General features: G+C 47.0%; 1 protein-coding gene across 3 annotated transcripts in view; it reads left to right on the forward strand.

The window, feature by feature from the left end:
* Window positions 1-22,059, forward strand: part of NAV2 (neuron navigator 2) — a 423,467-nt gene that overhangs the window by 254,564 nt on the left and 146,844 nt on the right. For all 3 annotated transcript variants that reach the window (XM_081533713.1, XM_081533716.1, XM_081533715.1), the window contains 2 exons: window positions 3,329-3,437; window positions 5,816-6,205. In XM_081533713.1, coding sequence (XP_081389839.1) covers window positions 3,329-3,437; window positions 5,816-6,205 — 499 coding nt within the window. The remainder of the gene's footprint in view (window positions 1-3,328; window positions 3,438-5,815; window positions 6,206-22,059) is intronic.

Genomic DNA, 22,059 nt, shown 5'->3' on the forward strand with positions numbered 1-22,059 from the left:
CCACCTGAGCAAGGCACGTGGATTACTTGTCTGTGTTTCTACATTGCGCTTGGAATCTTTGAGGGGAGCAAATATTTCCCAGTGGGATTCCTCGGGGGAAACAGTGCATTCAGATTCAATGAGCCCTACATTTAAGCAGTGAAACTCATGTGTGTGGCTGTACGGTGAATAATTTTATGGAGACACTACATAGTAGCTTTTATGTATGAGGTTGAATCCAGCTTATCTACAACCGATTCCTTGAAATGACAACAAATGGGTGTATTTAGGGATGGACGTTTATGGAACTATTTGATCAATTGCTTAGGGATATCATGTGTCATCTCATCTGATCCTTCTAACCTAAGGGAAAGTCTTTTATCCCCATTTTACAGATGACGTTCAGAGAGGAAAAGTGATTTGTCCAAGGTCAAGTGGCTAATAAGTGGCAATGCCAGTGTGCAAACCTTTATCTGTTGAAGTGCAAAATCTATCCTTTCTCTTTCACCCTACACTGACCAAACATTTTTGGGGCAATAAATATTTCTTGAGTATATCTAGATTTGTGTGGGGGTTACCAAGAATAAAGGTGAGTTACCACTCTGTGTCAAAGACCTTTGTCTTAGGAGACTTAACCCAGGCAAATGTGTCATTAAGCCGTCATTAGAGACGTGGACATATACAGACCTGCCTCAGAGACATTGCCAGTTTGGTTCCAGACCACTGCAATGAAGTAAAGATTGCAAGAAGGCAAGTCACACAGATGTTTTTGGCTTTCCAGTGCACTTCTCTGGTGGCTCAGAGGGTTAAGAACCCACCTGCCAATGCAGGAGATGTAGGTTCAATCCCAGGCATGATGCCCTGGAGAAGGAAATGGCTACCCACTCAAGTATTCTTGCCTGGGAAATCCCATGGACAGAACTGCCTGGCTGGCCACAGTCCACAGGGTCGCAAAAGAGTCGGACACGACTGAGCGACTAAACGACAGTACATGAAAAGCTATGTTTACACTATATTGTAGTCTATTAAGTATGCAGTAACGTTATGTCTAAAAAAACAACGTCCTTTTTTTGAACAATGTACTTAATTGAAAAATACTTCATTGCTAAAAAAAATGCCAACCATTGTCTGAACCTTCAGTGAGTCATAATCTTTTTTGCTGATGGAGGGTTGGAAATATTGGGAGAATCACCAAAGTGTGACACAGAGACACAAAGTGATTGAGTGCTGTTGGAAAAATAGCGCCGATAGACTTGGTCGAAGCAGGGTTGCCAGAAACCTTCAATCTGTAAAGATCACAATATCAGCAAAGCGCAATGAAACAAGGTATGCCTATAAATATAGTTATTATATTGTTGTGCATGATTAAATTAATTAATGAAGGTAATTTGAAAACTGGTGCCTAGACTTAGCTTCACAATAAATGTTCCCTGCAGGGCCTGGAGCCATCCAAAGGATCAGTACCTTTTTTGGCAGCCTTTACACAGATAAAATGTGGCCAAACTGGCAGTAAAAGATATTTAATTGATGGCCCTGTGGATAGATGCAATTACATTCCTCCAAAGCCATTAGAGGAAGGTAAAGTAGACATTCATCACTGCTTTCTTTTAAAAATATGGACGTTCGTATGTACTTTAAAGAACTGGGTGGTAAATGCAGGTCTGACTACTTTTTAGATAAGGAAGAAACGCCTTTCAAATTTCTCTTGGTTAGGAGTGGGGAGAAAATTGAAAACACTGACGTTTTCAAGGACAGAGAGTTTGCTATAGCAAATTTCTTCCGTATAATCAATCATTGAATCCAGCCTCCAGGCACCACCCTGTTGAGAATAACCTAAGAAGTGGTCATCTGTCTCAGAAGGAAAGTTAATACTATGACGTTCCTTAGCTGCCTGTTGCCCTGTTAATGACACTTGCTGGAAGTTCTGCTTGGTGTCTGCTGTAAATCCCACTTGCTGTTGCCTGTGTGTACCATGTTCTGTATGGAGCTTAGTTGAGAAATATTGCTCAGTACTTGAAATAGTCATCAGCTTTAAAAGACCCTTGATGGTGGTCTTCTCAGCCCTCCTGAAATTACTCTGAGGAAAAGATGTGTGATTCCTCTCATCACTATTATAGTTATTCAGCTTTTCCCCTCCCCCCATAAGCCCAAACAAGACAGAATGGTCAGACACCCCCAGAGTGAGGCTTCCCTGAGAGGGGCTGTGGCTTCCTAGCTTGTATGTGGCCTCTTTCTCCTGGGATGTTTGTGCCAGCTTCACCTCTCCAGACCAGGTATTTAGCAGGAAATGTTGCCCAGGAATGGAAGTCCCTCGTCCTCCAGAGAGAAGCCTGACTTTTCTTGAACGTTCCCCACTCTGCAGCACCAGCTGGTATGATTGGGTGTTTTGGTGGGCGCTGCACTCAGGGATCTTCATTTCGTCCTATGACAGTCCATGGAGACTGGCACTGTCACTGTCTTCGATTGGTACCGTGGCATCTGAAGGATGGAGAGGGTCAGCACCTTCCTCGTGACCACTCAGCCAGGGAGGAGAGGAGCCAGAATTCGAGATGACATAACAAAGCGTACCAAGAAGGCAAACCTCTCTCTGTAGAAATATTAATGATCAACAGGTACAGATCTTTTAGCCGCTACCAATGAGCCATCTATAATGCTGCATCAGGGCTTCCCTGGTGGCTCAGTGGTAAAGAATCAGCCTGCCAATGTAGGAGACACAGGTTTGATCCCTTCCCAGAGGAAGGTCCCACATGCCTTGGAGCAACGAAGCCCAGGAACCACAGCTACTGAAGCCTGTGCTCCACAATAAGAGAAGTCACAGCAGTGAGAAGCCTGCACAGCGCAGCAGAATAGCCCCTGCTCACCACAACTAGAGAAAGCCTGAGCCTCAGTGAAGACCCGGCACAGCCAAAAATATATAAATAAGTAAAATTATAATGTTGGGTCAGTAGGCAGCAGCACCTCTCTGTGGGGAAGAAAGCAAAAGGCCTTTCCCACTTCTGTATGGTTGGAAAATGATTCCTGGGCAAGGCTCAGACCTAACATGTGCGTGTCTTTATGGGAGACAGTGTGGAAATGTGTTTACTATCTCAGACTCTGTCTCACAAGCTAGACCTCACCTATTGCTGGAGGGACGTGCAGGGAGAAGACAGACTTCTCTATTTAGGTTTAACACTTTCCTTTGGGTATTCCTCCATCCATCCATTCATTCACTCTCAAATCCTTCTTGAGGATGTGTGATGAGCCAGGTCCCGAGCAGGCAACATGGTTATGGTCATGGACACGATTGCTGTTCCCGTGAATCTCCCCATCTACCTGAGAACTTAAACAGTCTTCACCTTTGTCTCTCCAGGGGAGGATCCCGAGGCTCGGCGATTGCGGACAGTGAAGAACATTGCTGATCTGCGGCAGAATTTGGAGGAGACCATGTCCAGTTTACGGGGAACTCAGGTTACACACAGGTACCTGGAACGTAAATCACTTTCCTGAATCAGCTGGTAACTTGATTATCACATGGCTGCTCCTGCCATGGTGTGTTCCCACCCTAGCCACGTACGTGATTTATTTAATAATGGAATAAATAACCTGGATTGCCAAAGTGCTGAAATTCACTGAGCATACCAGACGGCATGCAGAAGTGTCAGGAGCAAAAATCCATAGAGACAGATTCCTTCCCAAAGCAGAAGGTTGCTCAATCCATTCCACAGAGGATGTGGCAGACCAGCTGCATTGAAATTTCCCTTTGCTTGCATTTTCCAAAATGATATTGGGCTGTTGAAATGAGCAGGTGAACTGTACTTGACCTCTGTGATAAAATGAATAACTCACATTCCTGCCCTCTCTTCTGATCCCCAGCACTCTGTAACATTGTTAGTCATGCACGTGTATAAAACACGTACAGAAATATTTATAAAAACGGAGGATCATGTTTAAACCACGGTTTCGTTGGATGAACTCTAGGATTACATTGGAAACATTTATCAGCTTCTTTTCATTGTTGAGCAAGAAGGTGAAGAGGATGCAGCCCTGGGCATCCTTCATGATTTGGGCAGAACCAGGTTTTATGGTCTGTGTTTGGCCTTGATGATCAAGGTAAAGGCCTAGTTACTCCTGTGAGCTCCCAGGTCAGGGAGGTCTCTTTTGCTTCTCCAGTTTCAGTCTTTTTGATAAATGAACACAGCAAGAGATTGCCGGGCTCCCCCTATGCTAGCAGCTTTGGCAGAACAAGGTTAAGCACCGTGGGTTCTTAAGAAGACCTGGGCCTAAACCTTGCGTGCGTGTGAAGTTGCTTCTGTCGTGTCTGACTCTTTATGACCCCATGGACTGTAGCCCAACAGGCTCCGCTGCCCATGGAATTCTCTAGGAAAGAATACTGGAGTGGGTTGCCATTCCTTCCTCTAGGAGATCTTCCCGACCAGGGATCGAATCCACATCTCTTATGTCTCTTGCATTAATAGGCAGGTTCTTTACCACTATTGCTACCTGGAAGCCCACCTAAATCTTACGGGTTCCCAATATGAGAAAAGTCAGGCAGGCTGCTTCCCAGATCGGAGGGAAACAAAAGCAGCTGAGGCACCTAATTGGTTCCTTCCAGAGGCGAGTACCCTGGGGTGGGGTGGTGCTGGCACAGAACCAGGTGCTGGGCTGCCCCTCTGTCATGAGATACCTCCCTCCTTTCACCATCATCACTGAAACTGACTTAATGTCGGTTACAGCAGTGTGGTGGATTTCTTGGCTCAGGCTAAGATGGATCATGAGAGGAGGGAAAGCGTCCATGCTTTCTTCTGCAGGAAAGACTCTCACTCTCTCCGCTTACTTAACACATTATTGACCTGGGGATTTTTGCAGAAATTAGCACCTGTGGCCAGCGATTTGTTACATCAGTGAATATCGAAACACTCCCGTCAATAACATTCGGGTAACAAAAGACGTATTAATACCTCTCTGGTCAATAAGTTGTTAAGAGACTCCCGTGTCTCTCATCTTGATGGTGTGGCGAGACCTGGGACGAGCTCAGTCTCCTGGCAGATTCAGACCCAGCTAGTTTCATGAGTCACCAGGCCAGGCATTTACCATTCATTTCTGGTCTTTTGCTCCCAAAGTTTAATTGTCATTTTGGACAAAAGCAGGGAGAAGCAAATGTGTGGGGGAAATGCATGTTACAGAGTGAGAAAATCAGGGCCTTCCCCACCTGCTCGGTCTGGAGAGCGCTGAGGACGTGAAATGTCTTAGGACCCCGGGGGAGGACGGGTACCTCCTGCCTTTAGGAAGGAAGAGATGAAAGGCAGCATCCAAGGACACGCAGGCAGGCACTATGTCCCATCATTATCAGTCCAGCATTGTCTACTTCCCTTCCGGAGTTACAAAGAAGACTAGTTAAGATCATTTCTTTAAAGTAACTGGGGATCTGCCCTGGTGGTCCAGTGGCTAAGACTCCATGCTGCCAATGCAGGGGGCTCAGGTTCGATCCCTGGTCAGGAAACTAGATTCCACATGCCGCAACTAAAGATCCCACATGCTGCAACAGACTCAGCACCGACAAATAAGTAAATAAAAGTGAATATTAAAAAATGAACTAACTGGTCATGGGTATCTTCTACCAGGTTTTAGGGGAAAAGTCTCCACTGGGCTTTTCTCAATGTCACTTGGACATGCAGCTTCATCTTTTCATTTTTAACAGCAGAACTACACTGGGTGGTATGTTGGTACCTTATTTTTTGATCCTATTTTGTATATGGGAAGTATCTCATAGTTCTAAAAAAGAAATTAAAGAGAATGTAAACTGCAAAGGCCACTGGGCATATCAGGGTCTAACGCAAGGCTGGTTTTATGTCTCTAGCACGTTGGAAACCACGTTTGACACCAACGTCACCACAGAGATCAGCGGGCGCAGTATCCTCAGCTTGACGGGCAGGCCCACTCCCCTGGCCTGGAGGCTCGGCCAGTCCAGCCCCCGGCTACAGGCGGGAGATGCCCCCTCGATGGGCAACGGGTACCCTCCCCGAGCCAACGCCAGCCGCTTCATCAACACCGAGTCAGGCCGCTACGTGTACTCTGCCCCTCTGCGGAGGCAGCTGGCCTCCAGGGGCAGCAGCGTCTGCCACGTGGACGTGTCAGACAAGGCGGGAGATGAGATGGACCTGGAGGGCATCAGCATGGACGCGCCTGGCTACATGAGCGATGGGGACGTGCTGAGCAAGAACATGCGGGCGGACGACATCACCAGCGGGTGAGTACCTGGGCCGCTGCCCTTCTCATGGAGCGGCGGCCTGGCACCTGCCTTCTCTGCTGCGGGACTTCTTGGCGTTCTCTGGAGTGAGGTGTTCGTCACTCAGTCGTGTCCGAATCTTTGCAACCCCATGGACTGTAGCCTGCCAGGCTTCTCTGTCTATGTAATTCTCCAGGCAAGAGTACTAGAGTGGGTTGCCATTTCCTTCGCCAGGGGATCTTTCTGATGCAGGGATCGAACCTGGATCTCCTGCACTGCAGGCAGATTCTTTACCGTCTGAGCCACCAGGGAAGCCCAGCGTTCTCTAGGGGAGAGCAAACTACCTTCCTCGTGTTCTGTCCACGTCGAAGGCTGTGTGCTGTGGAGGGGAGCCTTCTGGGCCGAGAGACACATGACCTGGGCTGCAGTCCAGGCCTGGCAGTAACTCACTGGGCAGTCCTGGGCAGGCTCCACCGGCAGCCAGGGTGACACTTGACAGCAGACCATACTGTGTCAACTCCTTTACCAAACCTTATGGGTAGAATCCAGACCCCTGAGCCTGGCGTATCTGGCCCTACAGGATCTGACCCTTACCTGCCTCTTAGAGCTGCTTGTTTTCCATTCTCCTTGTTTCTGCTGTTGCAGCTGGTTATTGTGTTCCTGTCTCATCAAGCTCTTCCCTGCCTCAGGGCCTTTGCACTGTATCTCTGCCTCAGGTCCTGTTGCCCAGATCTCTATACTGGTTCCTTCTGGCTGCTCTGCCGGCATCTCTTCAAAGGGTCCTCCTTGACCCTTCAACTTCAAGTCCTGTATGTGACCTCTCCCAGGCCTGTTCTCCATCACTGTATTTATACTCATTTGGAAGCTTATCAGTGTTAAAAATTATCCTGGGTGTGTGTTAGTCACTCACTCGTGTCTGATTCTTTGTGACCCCATGGGGTGTAGCCCGCCAGGCTCCTTCGTCCATGTTATTATTCTGAGGATGGGTTTGTATTTTATTGTCTCTCTACCTGCTCCTGCTTACAGCGGTAAGTGCCATGATGCAGCAGCACAATCCGGCTTGCCCAACACTGAATCCCCAATGCCTTGTACATGTAGGAGTGTATAAACTTTGCTGAACTGGTGAGCATGCGGCTGCATGGATGGAGGAGCAAGCCCAGCCCCCCTGTAACATGCTAAGATAAGGGAAGCGATGAGATGATGTCTGAGCCAGGCCGTGACCCTGTGTGGCCCGAGGCTTGGCTTTCTGCATTTGCCCACTTGCAGATCCCCGTGGAAGCTGAACAGGCATCCGTTTACCCCACTTGCCCATGATCCCTTCATCTGTTAACCTGACTTGCCCAGAAGTCCTTCAAGATCTTTTCCTCCTCTAACATTTCTAACAGATAATAAAAATCAGGCACGATGATCATGCCATTCATTTTCCTGAACACAGTGATCAAGAACCCCATGGGTGAGTCAGTATTTTCATAATAATAGCTCATTCTCCCACTATGTGCCAAGGCGCTTTATATACATTGTCTTCTTCCCTCACAGCAATCCTTTGAAGTAGGTAATATCATAAATCCCCATCTTATGGAGGAGTAAACTGAGGCTCAGGAAGGTTAAATCACTTGCCCAGGTTGAGTAGTTAAGAGGCAGGGGTCAGGGCTAGTGCTTCTGAATGCAGCTCCTTAACCAGTGTACCGTCCCATCTTGTCCAGGATTTCATTACTGTGATGAAATAGCACAGCTACTTGAGTTTATTTCAAAATTGATTTGCTTAGTTCTACCTGTCTGTCCAGAAGTGTTCTTTTATTTAAAGCTTAGAGATAGAGGTACTTTGGCTTTCTGCCTGTTACTTTTAGAACCATCCCACGGTGGAATCTTGGAAGACAGGAGCCACCAAACCCTTACAGTGTAACAGCTTTCTGCTACCCTCATGGCTGGGAAAGTTAATGGTCTGATAAATCAAATGATTCCATTAACTTAGAGCATCATTTTGTGTCTCTAGTTTTACATGAACATGAAAACAGTGTGTGCATGCATGCATGCTAAGTCGCCTCAGTAGTGTCCGACTTCGACCCTATGGACTGTAGCCCTCCAGGCTCCTCTATCCATGGGAGTTTTCAGACAAGAATACTAGAGTGTGTTGCCATGCCCTCCTCCAGGGGGATCTTCCCAACCTAGGGACTGACCTGTGTCTCTTTTGTCTCATGCATTAGCAGGTGAGTTCTTTACCACTTGCATCACCTAGGAAGCCCATGAAAACAGTAACATGTGTATTACTGAAATTTCTTATAATTTAATCTTTTATTATTATTTAGAAGACCATTGGTATTCAGCATGGTGTCAAGGTTATCTTTATCACTTCCCACTGTGATATACAACCAAACATTTTGGGATTATTTTGAGGTTTTCTTATTCTGTAAGAAACATTCTCTTGTCAGGTTAATCTTTTAATAAATGAAGGTGTGTTTATTTTCATGTACTACCAACAGTTTCCACAAGGTGACGATATTGAAACACCCTAAACGGAACCTTAGGGATGTTACAGTGAGACCTTCCTAGTCTCTAGCTATTCAAACCAGAGCCGTTACCCCTGCTAAAAAAGCACAAATGTTTACATTTCACTTCCTGGTTTGGGAAGCTTACATTTTTAGCAAGTGGGATAGCACTTAGAGCAAGTATAGATGAAAGTGTGGAAATGTAAGCAAACCACCCAATTATTGCAATTGGAGCACTCTGGTCTGTTTCCAACTTCCTCCCTCTCCTCCCCCAGTTACTTTTAATGTAGAGACTTACCTGCACAGTGAAGAGAAGCAGCCCAGATGGCATCTAACACTCCTCCCAGTTGTGACATTCTAGAGCACTAGGTAGCACGATTCCGGTCTGTGGGAGTGCATGTGAGTTTCTGCTTTGAGGTTCAGTTACCGACTTGCCTTTATGTGCGGAGTTCAGGGCACACCATTTAATGTCCTTTGTACTCAGTTCTTTTTCCTTTTATAAACATGACGAGGTTGTAGATATTGAAGGACTGGTCCTTTAGTCTATGCTTCAGAATCTGCCCAATAAGTCATATTGCTGAGGCAGTTGGTGTAGTGGAAAGAAAACAGGCAAATACAAATAAGATTGAATCCCGCTCCACCACTCCTGAGCTCTGTGACATTTAAGCAGGTTACTTAACTTTCCTTAGCCTTGAAGCACTACAATTAATTTGGTTTTTAACATTCTACAGTTAGATTTCTCTTTGAGGTTTTATCTAATTAATGGCAAACATCTGATGAAGACACACGGTTTCAGACAGTGTTCAGATGTCTTATCAGCCTCGAAGATCCCGGCACTTGAGAACAATGAAATGATTACAGTTTTCATCCAGATGTTTATTTGAGTTAGTGGAAGCAGCCTTGATGTATGAGTATTATATAAATCAGTGTGGAGGCTCTTTGAGGAAAGTTCTTGTAAAAGTTTACAGCAAGTTTATTTAGTAAGACTGATGTGGAAGTAAATTGTAGTTTCAGAGAACCCATGGCCTTTGTTTTTAAAATGACGCTGGACCTCAGCTTGGCCGAATAGCTGTTTTTTTATGTCTCCAGCTCCTTGTCACTCCTGGGTACGAGCGCATGTACACCTTGTGTACTATTAGGTTCTCCCTAAGGTGGGACTGACGTTACCTGATTTCCATGGAGTTTAACTAAGGAACTAATGGCACACGCCTTTGGTCTCTGTGTGCGCATACTTATTAAACCCTTCTATTGCAGTTAGCATGTGCCAGGCATGTCTAAGTACTTTACAAGAGATCGCCTGACCTCACCACTTCATTTTATTAGACTGATAAATTGGAATTCAGCTGTGGTTAGTGGAAAAGGAGTTAAAGTAACAGACGTAGATGTCTCTTACTAAGATTTGATCTGTGAAGTCAATCCGTCTACTCATCTTCTAAAACTTCAGAGTGCCATATGGGATAGAGTGAAATTAAAGGGACAGACTTAGAGTCCATATGTTTGGAAAGATTTTTTTTTTTTTTTTCCTTTTCAAAGGAGGCACTGAGTTGTGATAATGTTCCATACTATGAATATACCTCCCTTCCTAGGGGAGGGAAAAAAAAAAGACCATTTAAATTTAACATCAGAAATTTCTCCAAGAGCCTTTGATGGCTTCCCATTGCCTGTGGGAACAAATGTCAACTTCTTAACAGGGAGGCTGCTTATGGTCATGTCCCTCCTCACATGCCCTGTACTCTCCAGTGCCCTTGGCTTGTGCCATTTGTTACCCAAGGTCATTTCCTGCATTCGCAAAGCTTTGTGCCATAGGACCTGCCTCTGTCTCCCTGGAATTTCTTTCCCCTCAAGCTTATCTGACTTACCAAAAAAACCTCCTCTGTGATGCCCTCCTAGACTCTCTCAGTCAGAGTTAGCTCTGTCTCATTTCTGGTGCCCTTGATCCACCCCCAACCTTGTGTGTGAACCTTTTGCTTTGCACAAGAAGTGTTTGAGGGGACCTGTGTTGGGGAAAGAGTATGGTCTTGAGAGGCAGGCAGATTTGAGATTTAATCTTGCCCCAAACGAGGGCTTTCCTCATAGCTCAATTGGTAAAGAATCTGCCTGCAATGCAGGAGGCCCTGGTTTGATTCCTGGGTTGGAAAGTTGCCCTGGAGAAGGGATAGGCTACCCATTCCAGTATTCTTGGCCTTCCCTTGTGGCTCAGCTGGTAAAGAATCCACCTGCAATGTGGGAGGCCTGGGTTCAATCCCTGGGTTGGGATGATCCCCTAGAGAAGGGAAAGGCTACCCACTCCAGTATTCCGGTCTGGAGAATTTGGGAATCCAGTATTCTGGCCTGGAGAATGCAGGAGCCCTGGGTTTGAATCCTGGGTTGGGAAGATCCCCTGGAGAAAGGAAAGGCTACCCACTCCAGTAATCTGGTCTGGAGAATTCTATGGACTGTATAGTCCATGGGGTCACAAAGAGTCGGACGTGACTGAGTGGCTTTCACTTCTGCCAAATGAACTAAAAACAAGTTTTCATTTGAGAATTAGACATAGACCTCGAGGATCACCTGGGAGAGTCTGGGATACTCGAGAAACATCACGTACAACATATGCACGTGTGTCTGTCCTCCACCAAACATGGAGCTCCCAGAAGGCAGATAGGACCCGTTATTTGTCTCAGATTCTAGCACAAGTAGGAATTTAGTAAGTATTTTGTGAATGGTCTGTCCTTCATGCCTACCCTCACAGGACCCTGGGCTGACATAACTTGCCACCACCAGCTGTGAAAGGCAGTCATTCTATTTACAGAACACTTGCTGCTGCTGCTGCTAAGTCGCTTCAGTCGTGTCTGACTCTGTGCGACCCCATAGACGGCAGCCCACCAGGCTCCGCCATCCCTGGGATTCTCCAGGCAAGAATACTGGAGTGGGTTGCCATTTCCTTCTCCAGTGCATGAATGGGAAAACTGAAAGTAAAGTCGCTCAGTCGTGTCTGACTCTTAGGGACCCCGTGGACTGTAGCCTACCAGGCTCCTCTGTCCGTGGAATTTTCCAGGCAAGAGTACTGGAGTGTGGAGTGCCATTGCCTTCTCCGACAGAACACTTGAGAGAAAATCAATTTAGCCTCTGGTATTTCTTTTCGGTGCAACGCATAGCTCCATCTAGTGGCGCATACAGGGTGTGATGCTGTGGTTTTGATGGCTTCTACCTCAAAGAATCATTTTATTGGTTTCAGACTCAGAGCTGGTGTTATTCAAGACTGAGAAAGTGGAGGTGGTAGTGGTTGGCTCATCTTTTGAATGTGGCCTGACCAGAAGTCTAGTGCAGGAGAGAACACGGGGCTGTGAGCAAGCAGGTCTTCAGAGTTGGCTTTTCGATGATGGCAGTCTGTCCTGTTAGGTGTCAGGGGTTACTCCAACAGATGCCACACATTCCTGCTGGAAGACTTCATCCCTCAGAAGCTGAGGAACCCGTCCTCACTGAATTCCTTACACCTCCATAGAAATTTCATGGCATGTCTTCGCTCCAACTGCGATGACAACATACCATAGGCTGAGTGACTTCAAGAACAGACATTTACTGCTCATAGTTCTGGAGGCTGGAAGTTCATGATCAAGGTACCAGCATGGCCACGTTCTGGTGAGCACCCCTTGCTGGCTTGCTGTGGTCCTTCCAAAGCAGAGAGAAGCAGGTCTGGAATGTCTTCCTCTTCTTTTAAGGGCATTAATCACATTTCGGGGGCCCCACGCTTGTAACCTCTTCAAACCCATTTAATGTCCAGAGGCCCCACCTCCTTAATACCATCATGTTGGTGACTAGGGCTTCACCGTATGATTTTTCAGGGGTGAGGGGAAACACAGACATTTAACCACAGCAGGGTGTTTTATGCTTCCATGCATCCTTCTTATGTACAACACCCTGTGTTGCCTTTTCCATCATTGCTTGCCAGGTCACCTCCTCCAGGAAGCCTTCCCTGATTCTATCCAAGCACAGCTAATGATTCTTTCTTCTGGACTCTGATAGTCTTCGACATACCTGTAATAGCACTGACAGCATCGCACCAGAATTATTACAAATATATAATGTGTGTATAAAATCAAACCAGGCGTCCATACAAAACATCTTTTCAGATTGTTTCAGTACATTGATTACGAGAAACGGACAGAGCCCATGCCTATCACCAGCTCTTAAAGATCGAAGTCCAGTTCGTCTTAGGGGCTCCCCTGTCTTCATCAGCTAGCACAGTGCCTGTTCCATAGTAAGTGACCAATCGATATTCACTGACTAAAGGCTACAGTGGACCTTTAGTGAAACAAGAGCGGTCACAGGCCTCTGCAGGAAGATGTGTCTCAGACTGAAGCCCCTTGAGCTTGACGCCCTGGCCACGTGGTCTTCCTTTCCGTGGCTCTATTTATTCCAAACCTGTGTCTTCCTCAGTCCCAGCGAGCTGGACGTCAACAGTGCAAGGGAAAGAAAGTGCCCAGGCCATACGCCGTGGGGGTGGGAGCGAAGGTGCCCTGTTCCTCTCTTTCTTCCTTCAAAGACCATCATGGGACAAATGAGGGAAGCGTTTCTCATCAAGTCAGCATAGGATACAGCCGGGCTCTTTCTTCTCTAAATGTTTCTCTTGGTCTTTCCAGGCCAGACCTTAAGTAACCTTGACAGGCTGTTGTTCCTGGCAAACTGATAGGAAAGGAAGCCAAAACACTCCTTTTTTTTTTTTCTCCCCCAAAACACTCCTTTTGGCCAAAATGCAGGCCAGAGCCAAAACAAACAGTTTTAGGTGAGGCTGTCCTGAAAGGTGCTGAGTCATGATAGGGTCCAGCCGGACGTGGCAGGTACCTCTGAGATTGAAAAAGGTGGGCTCTTGTTTCTCCAGGTTGATCCCTCTGAAGTCATCTTGGTGTTTGGGTTCCTGGAAGGCTTGGGAATTCCAGGTCTCCTGTCAGCCACTGGTCAGGTCTCAGTGATGTTCGGGAGGCTGAACTGCGGTGGGAAGGTAGAGACTGCTCTCTAGACAGATCTGTAGGGCCTTGGGCAAACCACTTGTCCCTAATGCCCTGCATTCTTTCTATACACACTCACATGTCAAAAATCCAGGGAGTTCCCTGGCGGGCCAGTGGTTAGGACTCTTTACTTTCAGTGGTGAGGGCACAGGTTCAATCCCTGGTTAGGGAACTAAGATTTTGCAAATCATGTGATGTCAAAAAAAATAAGAATAAAAATGCATTGGTGCTCCGGCGTGAACCCATGGCCCAGTGTGTTGGTGGTGGAACTGGGCCCGGTCCCAGTCTTTCAGCCTCTCTGTTCCTCCTTGCTTCCCTTGGTGTTTCCTTACTTCCCTTGGTGATTTGTATTAAGTCTTAGCAGTGTATGAATTCACAGAAACCAGGAATACTTGGCCCCTTCTGACATTTTCCTTGGTGTTAAAAATCATAGGCAAACTCGGTGACCCCTGTTTCCCTAGGCAACCCCCTGGGCAGAGTGAGTGAGCACAGAGGGTCGTGCAGCTGGCAGGATTCATTTCCCGAAGTGTCGCTGAGCCAATGCCAGCTTTCCTCACCTGGCTGTGATGTCATCTGACACGGGCGGTGCTGCAGATGGACGGCTCTGGCTACCAAGATGAGTTATCTGTCCCCAGTGGCTGGGGCGGCATTGCTTTTGAGCACGTCTTCTTCCCCACACCGCAGACTTGCTTGATTTACTGAGTGTGGGCAATCACTCAGCCCTTGTAGGCAGCTGAGCAGGCAGTTTAATCAGAGGAGAAAGAACAACTGAGCTCAGGACACACTGAAAATAGAGCAATTCTCCAGCTTCCCAAGCCTGCTCGCACCACCGTCGGTGTCAGTGACGATAGATTTAGCAGGCAGAGAACAGAATGCAAAAAAGATTTCCTGGAGAACAGCCCCGTGGAGAAATGAAGTGTGGTACAACTTTGACATGGGCAGCTCAGACCGTTACTCATAACAGCAAATGCCGGCTTAGTAATTTATGGGGGAGAGACGGAAAAGAAGCGGGGAGAGGGGTGCCTTGTCTTCTCAAGAAACTGGGCCCTGACTGCTTGGGAAATTCCTAGCTTGCTTTGAGATTTGATCCCTTCCCACTCCCACCCCCGACCACAGAATCCTGCAGGGAAGGAAGGGAAGAAGTGAACGAAAGTGGGTGCTTTGGGGAGAAGAAAACCTTCTGAAGGGGCCGCCCACTGCCTGCTCGCCCATCCTCAGCGATATCCTCCCACACACGGGCTCCCCTGGACCTGGAAACCCTTCCTGGGGCCTACTTTCTGGGGAGGCTCCAGGCAAAAGGCAGTAAAATTCCATTTAAAAAGTGTTTATGAGTTTGTTGTGTACCGAAGACCCGGGCCGAAGATAGGAAGACCGAGGGAAATGAATGAGCTGCAGGGCATCCCTGAGGATGCCCATAGAACAGGCAGGTCAGTGTCAGGGCGGGGAGCTCCGGAGAAGGGAAGCAGCAGTGCCTTCCAAGGGGACAGTGAGTGGAGACGAGGGTGTGCTCTGAGCTGGGGACCATGGCACGAAGGCCATCCTGGCTGCTCTGCTCTGGGCTCAGTGCCCTGGGGCACGCTCCCGGGCCCATCTCAGAGCTCTTGTGTACAAGGCTTCAGTGAGTTCATGCCCATGAACTTGGCCCAGAGTCTGCCGGCTGCGTGGACAGAGTGCTCAGCACAGCCATGGTACCCCTACTAGCAGCAGCTATAGCACCTTCAGGACCCGTGAGCTGAGCCTTGAAGGATAAGCAAGCGGCCAGGCAGACCGAGGTCAAGAACAAGGGCATGAAGACATATGGATGCGGGGTGTAGTTCTGTAAGAATGGTGCCTTGTTTTGGGGTGGATTGGATGGAGATTCAAGACGGGTGGGGGTGGGCTCAGGCCAGGAGCTCTCAGAGTCCAGGGAGGGGTGACACAGCTCTGGGTAAGGCCGAGGCCCTGGGAATGGGCACATGGGGTCAGAGAGACTCTCTCCTAAAACTCCGCCTGACCTGGGGGCATGGAGGCACCAGAGTCAAGACCAGTTCCCAGACTCCGGCCTGCGCTGCACTGTCTGAAATAGCTGATGTCTGTCCATTCTTTGCCAGCTTGCCCTCTTGCCTCTTGGCACCGCTCACTTCCCTTAGACTGTCTCAGGCCTCCAGGCCACCCCCGGACCAGGGCCGGCTGAATGTTTCAGCAGAGTATGTGGCAGCCTCTGGAATGTAATTCCCTGGGCTTTAGGAAAACCCCACTCCCACAGCCATCCAATTCCTGCCCTGGGGAAGCTCCGGGCCCAGGGGGGAGACTGACCTGTGCTCAATAGTTAAGTCTAACCCAAGACAGATGGTGGTAAATGTTCACATTGGGAGGCAAGATGTGGGGGGTCTGACAATAGGGCAGGCCCCGAGGGGACCTCTTCTGTTCTCACTTTTTTCTTGGGGGAGCGGGCTTCCCTCATCTAGAGATGAGAATATTAATGCCTGGAGTTGCGGTGACCGATTGAATGAGGTGACTTGCGCCGTGCTGCTAGACCCTCCCACACCCTTCTCATAATAGTGATGATGGTGCCCAGATTAAATGGGATAGGATGCACGTATAATACCCAGTTCAGAGCCTGGTGCGGGGTAACGGTACGCACTATATCCCATTCCCTTCTACCTTTCTGTTGGAAAAGACTTCCTGCCCTTCACAGGGCTCTTCATCGGTGAGCATTGTCAACGCAGCCACTTCGGCCTTATTTAGATCAGCCGCATGTATCCAACCAAGGGAAAGTCTCCATTGATCCATGCTGCAAAGAGATTGCATTTTAATTATTTCAAGTCAACAAATTTTTAACAAGTGTCTCCTCCATCCCAGGCTTTGCTCTGGGGTGTCTGACTGACAGGATCAGTTCTCAGGCTGACCATTTAGTACTCCTTTTGCCATCTCACTTTTGATCAATATAGGTCCTCATCAGGATAAAGCGGGGACTGTGAGCTCACAGTTACCAAAGGATGCTTACACATGCAGTAAAAACATATGCCAGCTCTGCAGCTCTCGATGGATGATGGAGTAGGGGCTAATGTGTATCACATATCTTCTGTGTGCCAGGTACTATGTATAACCCCTGAACTTTATAGGATGTTTTCATTTTACTAATAAGAAAAATGAAGAGCCAAGAGGCTAATTGTTAACTTCATTGCTTTTAAGCCCATGAACGAGATTTTTAAAAGATGGCTGCCCTTCTCTCCTTTCCCTTTATGTGCCGGCATTTCATTGTGATCTTGGTTCCTCTATTTGTTCTAGTAGAGTATTTTCTGCTTTCTTCAGGACTACCCTCTCTGGTAGAGTCTGCAGGCTCCTCTTTCTCTACTCAGTGCTTTGCAAAGGTACCTTTTTTTAAAATTTGTTCGTTCGTTTACTTATTTTTGGCTGTGTTGGGTCATCGTTGCTGTGCGCGGACTTTCTCCAGTTGCAGTGAGCAGGGGCTACTCTCTAGTTGTGATACACGGGCTTCCCATTGTGGTGGCTTTTCTTGTTGCAGAGCACAGGCTCTACAGTGAGCCAGCTTCAGTAGTTGCAGCACGTGGGCTCGGGAGTTGCGGCTCGCGGGCTCTAGAGGGCGGGCTTAGTAGTTGTGGCACTTGGACCGAGTTGCCCTGTGTATGTGGAATCTTTCCAGACTAGGGATTGAACCCCTGTCCGCATTGGCAGGCAGATTCTTGAACAATGGACCACCAGGGAAATCTGCAAGTGTACCTTGAGTGGAGAGATCTATGTCACAGGTAGACCTGAAGGTCCTCTGTTTTTCCTGTTAAGTCTTTGCATGGCTCTCATCTAGAAAACCCAGTCTTATTTATCTTTGTCTTCAGCTTATAGAGCACTGAAAGTACTCTTTCCAGCTATTTTTCAAGGGCCAGCAGCTACAGAGTGGCTCTACAGATTTATGACAGCAAGGTTGGAGGACACCAAGTTCGAGTTGAGGTAAAGATGAAAAGAACCATTTGGATGAGGTTGGGAGTATTTTGGCCCTAAAATAGACCATATGTGCCTGAACTGAGATCAAGATAAGAAGCTGAAGTTTTGTTGGGAACTCATGATCCTCTTACCATGCTGCTCTGGAGACATGGTTGAATGGAAGAAACTTTAGATTTGTGGTCAGAAGATCTGACTTTCATATTCCTTGCTTGCCAGCTGTGTGACCTTGGCGAATTGGCTTCCTTTTCTAAGCCTGTTTCCCACTTATTCAGTGATAGCCTGCTTCTTCAGTGTGCAGAAAGAAAGAAAAGAGATAGTGTTTCGAAAGTGTTTGGCACATATGGAATGGTCGTTCCTTTTGGGGTTTTGGAATCATTGCCTCTTTTTGCTTTCCTGCTCTTTTATCCTACTTAGAACATTAATTAAGATGAGGTAATACCGTTTCTTATTCTTGAGCACAATAACCAGATATATGCTAAGTGGGTGAGAGTCTGTCTGTGTATTAGGGTTTGTCAGAGGAAAACATGGTGTTGCGTCTCAAGCCGAAAGACAGCCTAGAGGCGGAATTTCCTCTTCCCTGGGAACATCTGTCTTTTATTCTCTTTTGACTTTTAACAGATTAGATGAAGCCCACCCATATTTTGGAGCATAATCTGCTCTATTCAAAGTTTGCTAGTTTAAATGTTGATCCCCTCTAAAAAGCAGCTTCACAGCAGGATCTAGGCTAATACTTCCCCAAGTGTCTACGTATCACAGCCTAGCCGAGTTGACCCATAACATTAACCATTACAGTCTGCCAGCAGGCTGCGTAGTGTGATCAGTAGGAATGAGTCATCTGGGTCAGGAGGCGGCTTACCTGTGGTCTAGAGACAAAGAGCAACACAGCTTGTAGAAACATCTGTGAGGGCTCGAGGCTAACACATCCTACCTGGGATATGACCACAAATCACGAGTCTATGCATGCCTTGGAAAATCATCACGCCCCCTCCAGAATTCCCAGGTCCTGATAAGAAATCTCCCCGAGAAGTAGAGGTTTTGATCTTTCCTCTTAATCCTGAAATAACTACAGAGTTAGACAGACACCCTGGCATGGGCACCTCAAGAGGGCTGATGATTTTTTTGAGACTCCAGAGTAAAATAGGATTCAGAGTCTAAGGAGAGGCCCACGTCTGTCTCCAGGATCTTCCAGCTATAAATCAAGCCCATATTCACCTCTTGCTCCTGTAACAAGCTGGAGACAGGGGTCTGTTTCTCTCTGCTGCATCATTGGAGTCCGTGTCCCAGTGCCCAGAGCTTTGTCCTTGTCATTACCCGGGCATCTACTCACATACTTGAACAATGAAGTTTAAAGGGTAAAGTCAGCTCAAGTTGTTAGAAACGTGGGACAGAATAAATGTGGTGTTGGCTCTGCTGAGATGGGAAAAGGCCACATAGAAGTCAACTAGCAGCGCCTGCTAGCATGTGTCTTTTTGCCTGTCCTGCAGCAGTGGTGCTGGAATTCACAACAGCTAAGCTGCTTTAGGGTCTCTCTCATGGACTGGCCGCTCAGTGGAGCTCGTTACACGCGTTATCTCACTTGTCCTTTACGTCAGTTTTTTGAGACAAAGGCTGTTTTTCATCCTCTCTTTATGATCGAGGAGACCAAGCTCAGAGAGGTTAAGTTACTTGAATAGGTCACACAGCTGGTAACATTACTCAGTCCAGATTCATACCACTCACTGCACAACAGCCCAATAAATTGAGGGATGCGTTGTTGGGTAAAGGAATGGCAACTTTATTTAGAAAGCCAGCAAATGGAGAAGATAGTGGACTAGTGTCCCAAAGAACCATCTTATCCAAATTAGAATTCAGGCTTTGTTTATACTGAAAGAAAGGGCATGTGATTGGTTGTTGCAGACTTCTTAAGGTCAGAATCCTTAGCTCTTGCAGCAACCCACTGTCAGTCAGATACTATGTTCCTGTAATCCTCAATAAGACTCATGTTATACTCTGTTCTACAACTGTTTTTCTCTATATGAATGGAAAAGTGTTATACCTTTAAAGGTCAGAGCCTTGAGACCTATCCTGTCTATTTCAGGCTATAGACAACATTCTCAACTTGTAGCAAAAGTAATAGAACACAAAGCAAAAGAAACAGATCCAATATGGAGTCAGATTTGTTCTTCCCAGTTACGGTAACTGACGGGACCAAGTGTTTAACCAGGCTGAATTCAGAGCCCGTGCTTCAGAACTCTGTAGTATGGCTTCTTGCTTTAGCTCTAGTTATATGGAAGGGAAGACCAAAAAGGAGGAGTGGGCATCTGTGAACATTGCAAACCCTTGGTCTCCCCTGTGCCATTTTCAGTTCAGTTCAGTCGCCCAGTCGTGTCCGACTCTTTGAGACCCCATGAACCGCAGCACACCAGGCCTCCCTGTCCATCACCAACCCCCGGAGTCCACTCAAACCCATGTCCATCGAGTCGGTGATGCCATCTAACTATCTCATCCTCTGTCATCCCCTGCTCCTCCTGCCCTCAATCTTTCCCAGCATCAGGGTCTTTTCAAATGAGTCAGCTCTTCGCATCAGGTGGCCAAAGTATTGGAGTTTCAGCTTCAACATCAGTCCTTCCAATGAACACCCAGGACTGATCTCCTTTAGGATGGACTGGTTAGATATCCTTGCAATCCAAGGGACTCTCAAGAGTCTTCTTCAACACCACAGTTCAAAAGCATCAATTCTTTGGCACTCAGCTTTCTTTATAGTCCAGCTCTCACATCCATACATGACTACTGGAAAAACCATAGCCTTGACTAGACGGACCTTTGTTGGCAAAGTAATGTCTCTGCTTTTTAATATGCTGTCTAGGTTGGCCATAACTTTCCTTCCAAGGAGTAAGCGTCTTTTAATTTCATGGCTGCAGTCACCATCTGCGGTGATTTTGGAGCCCAGAAGAATAAAGTCAGCCACTGTTTCCACTGTTTCCCCATCTATTTGCCATGAAGTGATGAGACCGGATGCCATGATCTTAGTTTTCTGAATGTTGAGCTTTAAGCCAACTTTTTCACTCTCCTCTTTCACTTTCATCAAGAGGCTCTTCAGTTCTTCTTCACTTTCTGCCATAAGGGTGATGTCATCTGCATATCTGAGGTTATTGATATTTCTCCCAGTAATCTTGATTCCAGCTTGTGCTTCCTCCAGCCCAGTGTTTCTCATGATGTATTCTGCATATAAGTTAAATAAGCAGGGTGACAATATACAGCCTTGACGTTCTCCTTTTCCTATTTGGAACCAGTCTGTTGTTCCATGTCCAATTCTAGCTGTTGCTTCCTGACCTGCATACAGGTTTCTCAAGAGGCAGGTCAGGTTGTCTGGTATGCCCATCTCTTTCAGAATTTTCCACAATTTATTGTGATCCACACAGTCAAAGGCTTTGGCATAGTCAATAAAGCAGAAGTAGATGTTTTTCTGGAACTCTCTTGCTTTTTCGATGATCCAGCGGATGTTGGCAATTTGATCCCTGGTTCCTCTGCCTTTTCTAAAACCAGCTTGAACATCTGGAAGTCCACAGTTCACGTATTGCTGAAGCCTGGCTTGGAGAATTTTGAGCATTACTTTACTAGCGTGTGAGATGAGTACAACTGTGCGATAGTTTGAGCATTCTTTGGCATTGCCTTTCTTTGGGATTGGAATGAAAACTGACCTTTTCCAGTCCTGTGGCCACTGCTGAGTTTTCCAGATTTGCTGGCATATTGAGTGCAGCACTTTCACAGCGTCATCTTTCAGGATTTGAAATAGCTCAACTGGAATTCCATCACCTCCACTAGCTTTGTTCGTAGTGATGCTTTCTAAGACCCACTTGACTTCACGTTCCAGGATGTTTGTGCCACATTAGGGAGCATTAAAACCATAAAAACAGGTGGAGGGTGATGTTCAAAGGTAAGTCTTAGAGGATTGAGTTGAATGCAAACTTGGACTTGGCCAATGCTTGGGGAAGGACCAAAGAGGCTGGCTGTGGTGGGGGCAAAAACAGATACTTTTGTTTGCCTCAAAAGCATTATTTTGCGTTTCATTTCAGTTAAATGGCTCAGGTTTTGCTGTAGCATTCGAAACACTTGTATCAACATTCTCCAGGTGCTGGCAGGCGGAAAGTGAGTGGGGGCAAAACTGATGTGTGTGTTTTGTAAACAGAAACCAATGAGATGGTCAGAGTCAGGAAGGTTCAGAGTTTGAGCCCCTCCTGCGTGGTGATTTCTTGAAGCACCTCACCACAATGTGGCTTCAGGCCATGAAGTCTCATCAAAGTGGGCATTTTAGTCACCGGCAGTTTCCAGCCTTTGTCCATGTGATACGTGAGCTTCCCTGAGGAAATTGTAGTCGTGTAGCCTCCCACCCACTGCAAACCCAAACAAAACACACAATTACAAGCTCAGCGCCACCCGGAGACCCCCGAACCACGCACGGCACGGTTAGAGCTTTATT

The sequence above is a fragment of the Giraffa tippelskirchi genome, chromosome 10, assembly GCF_054371585.1.
Source record: "Giraffa tippelskirchi isolate mGirTip1 chromosome 10, T2T-mGirTip1v1.2.pri, whole genome shotgun sequence".
In the NCBI taxonomy this organism is placed as follows: domain Eukaryota; kingdom Metazoa; phylum Chordata; class Mammalia; order Artiodactyla; family Giraffidae; genus Giraffa; species Giraffa tippelskirchi.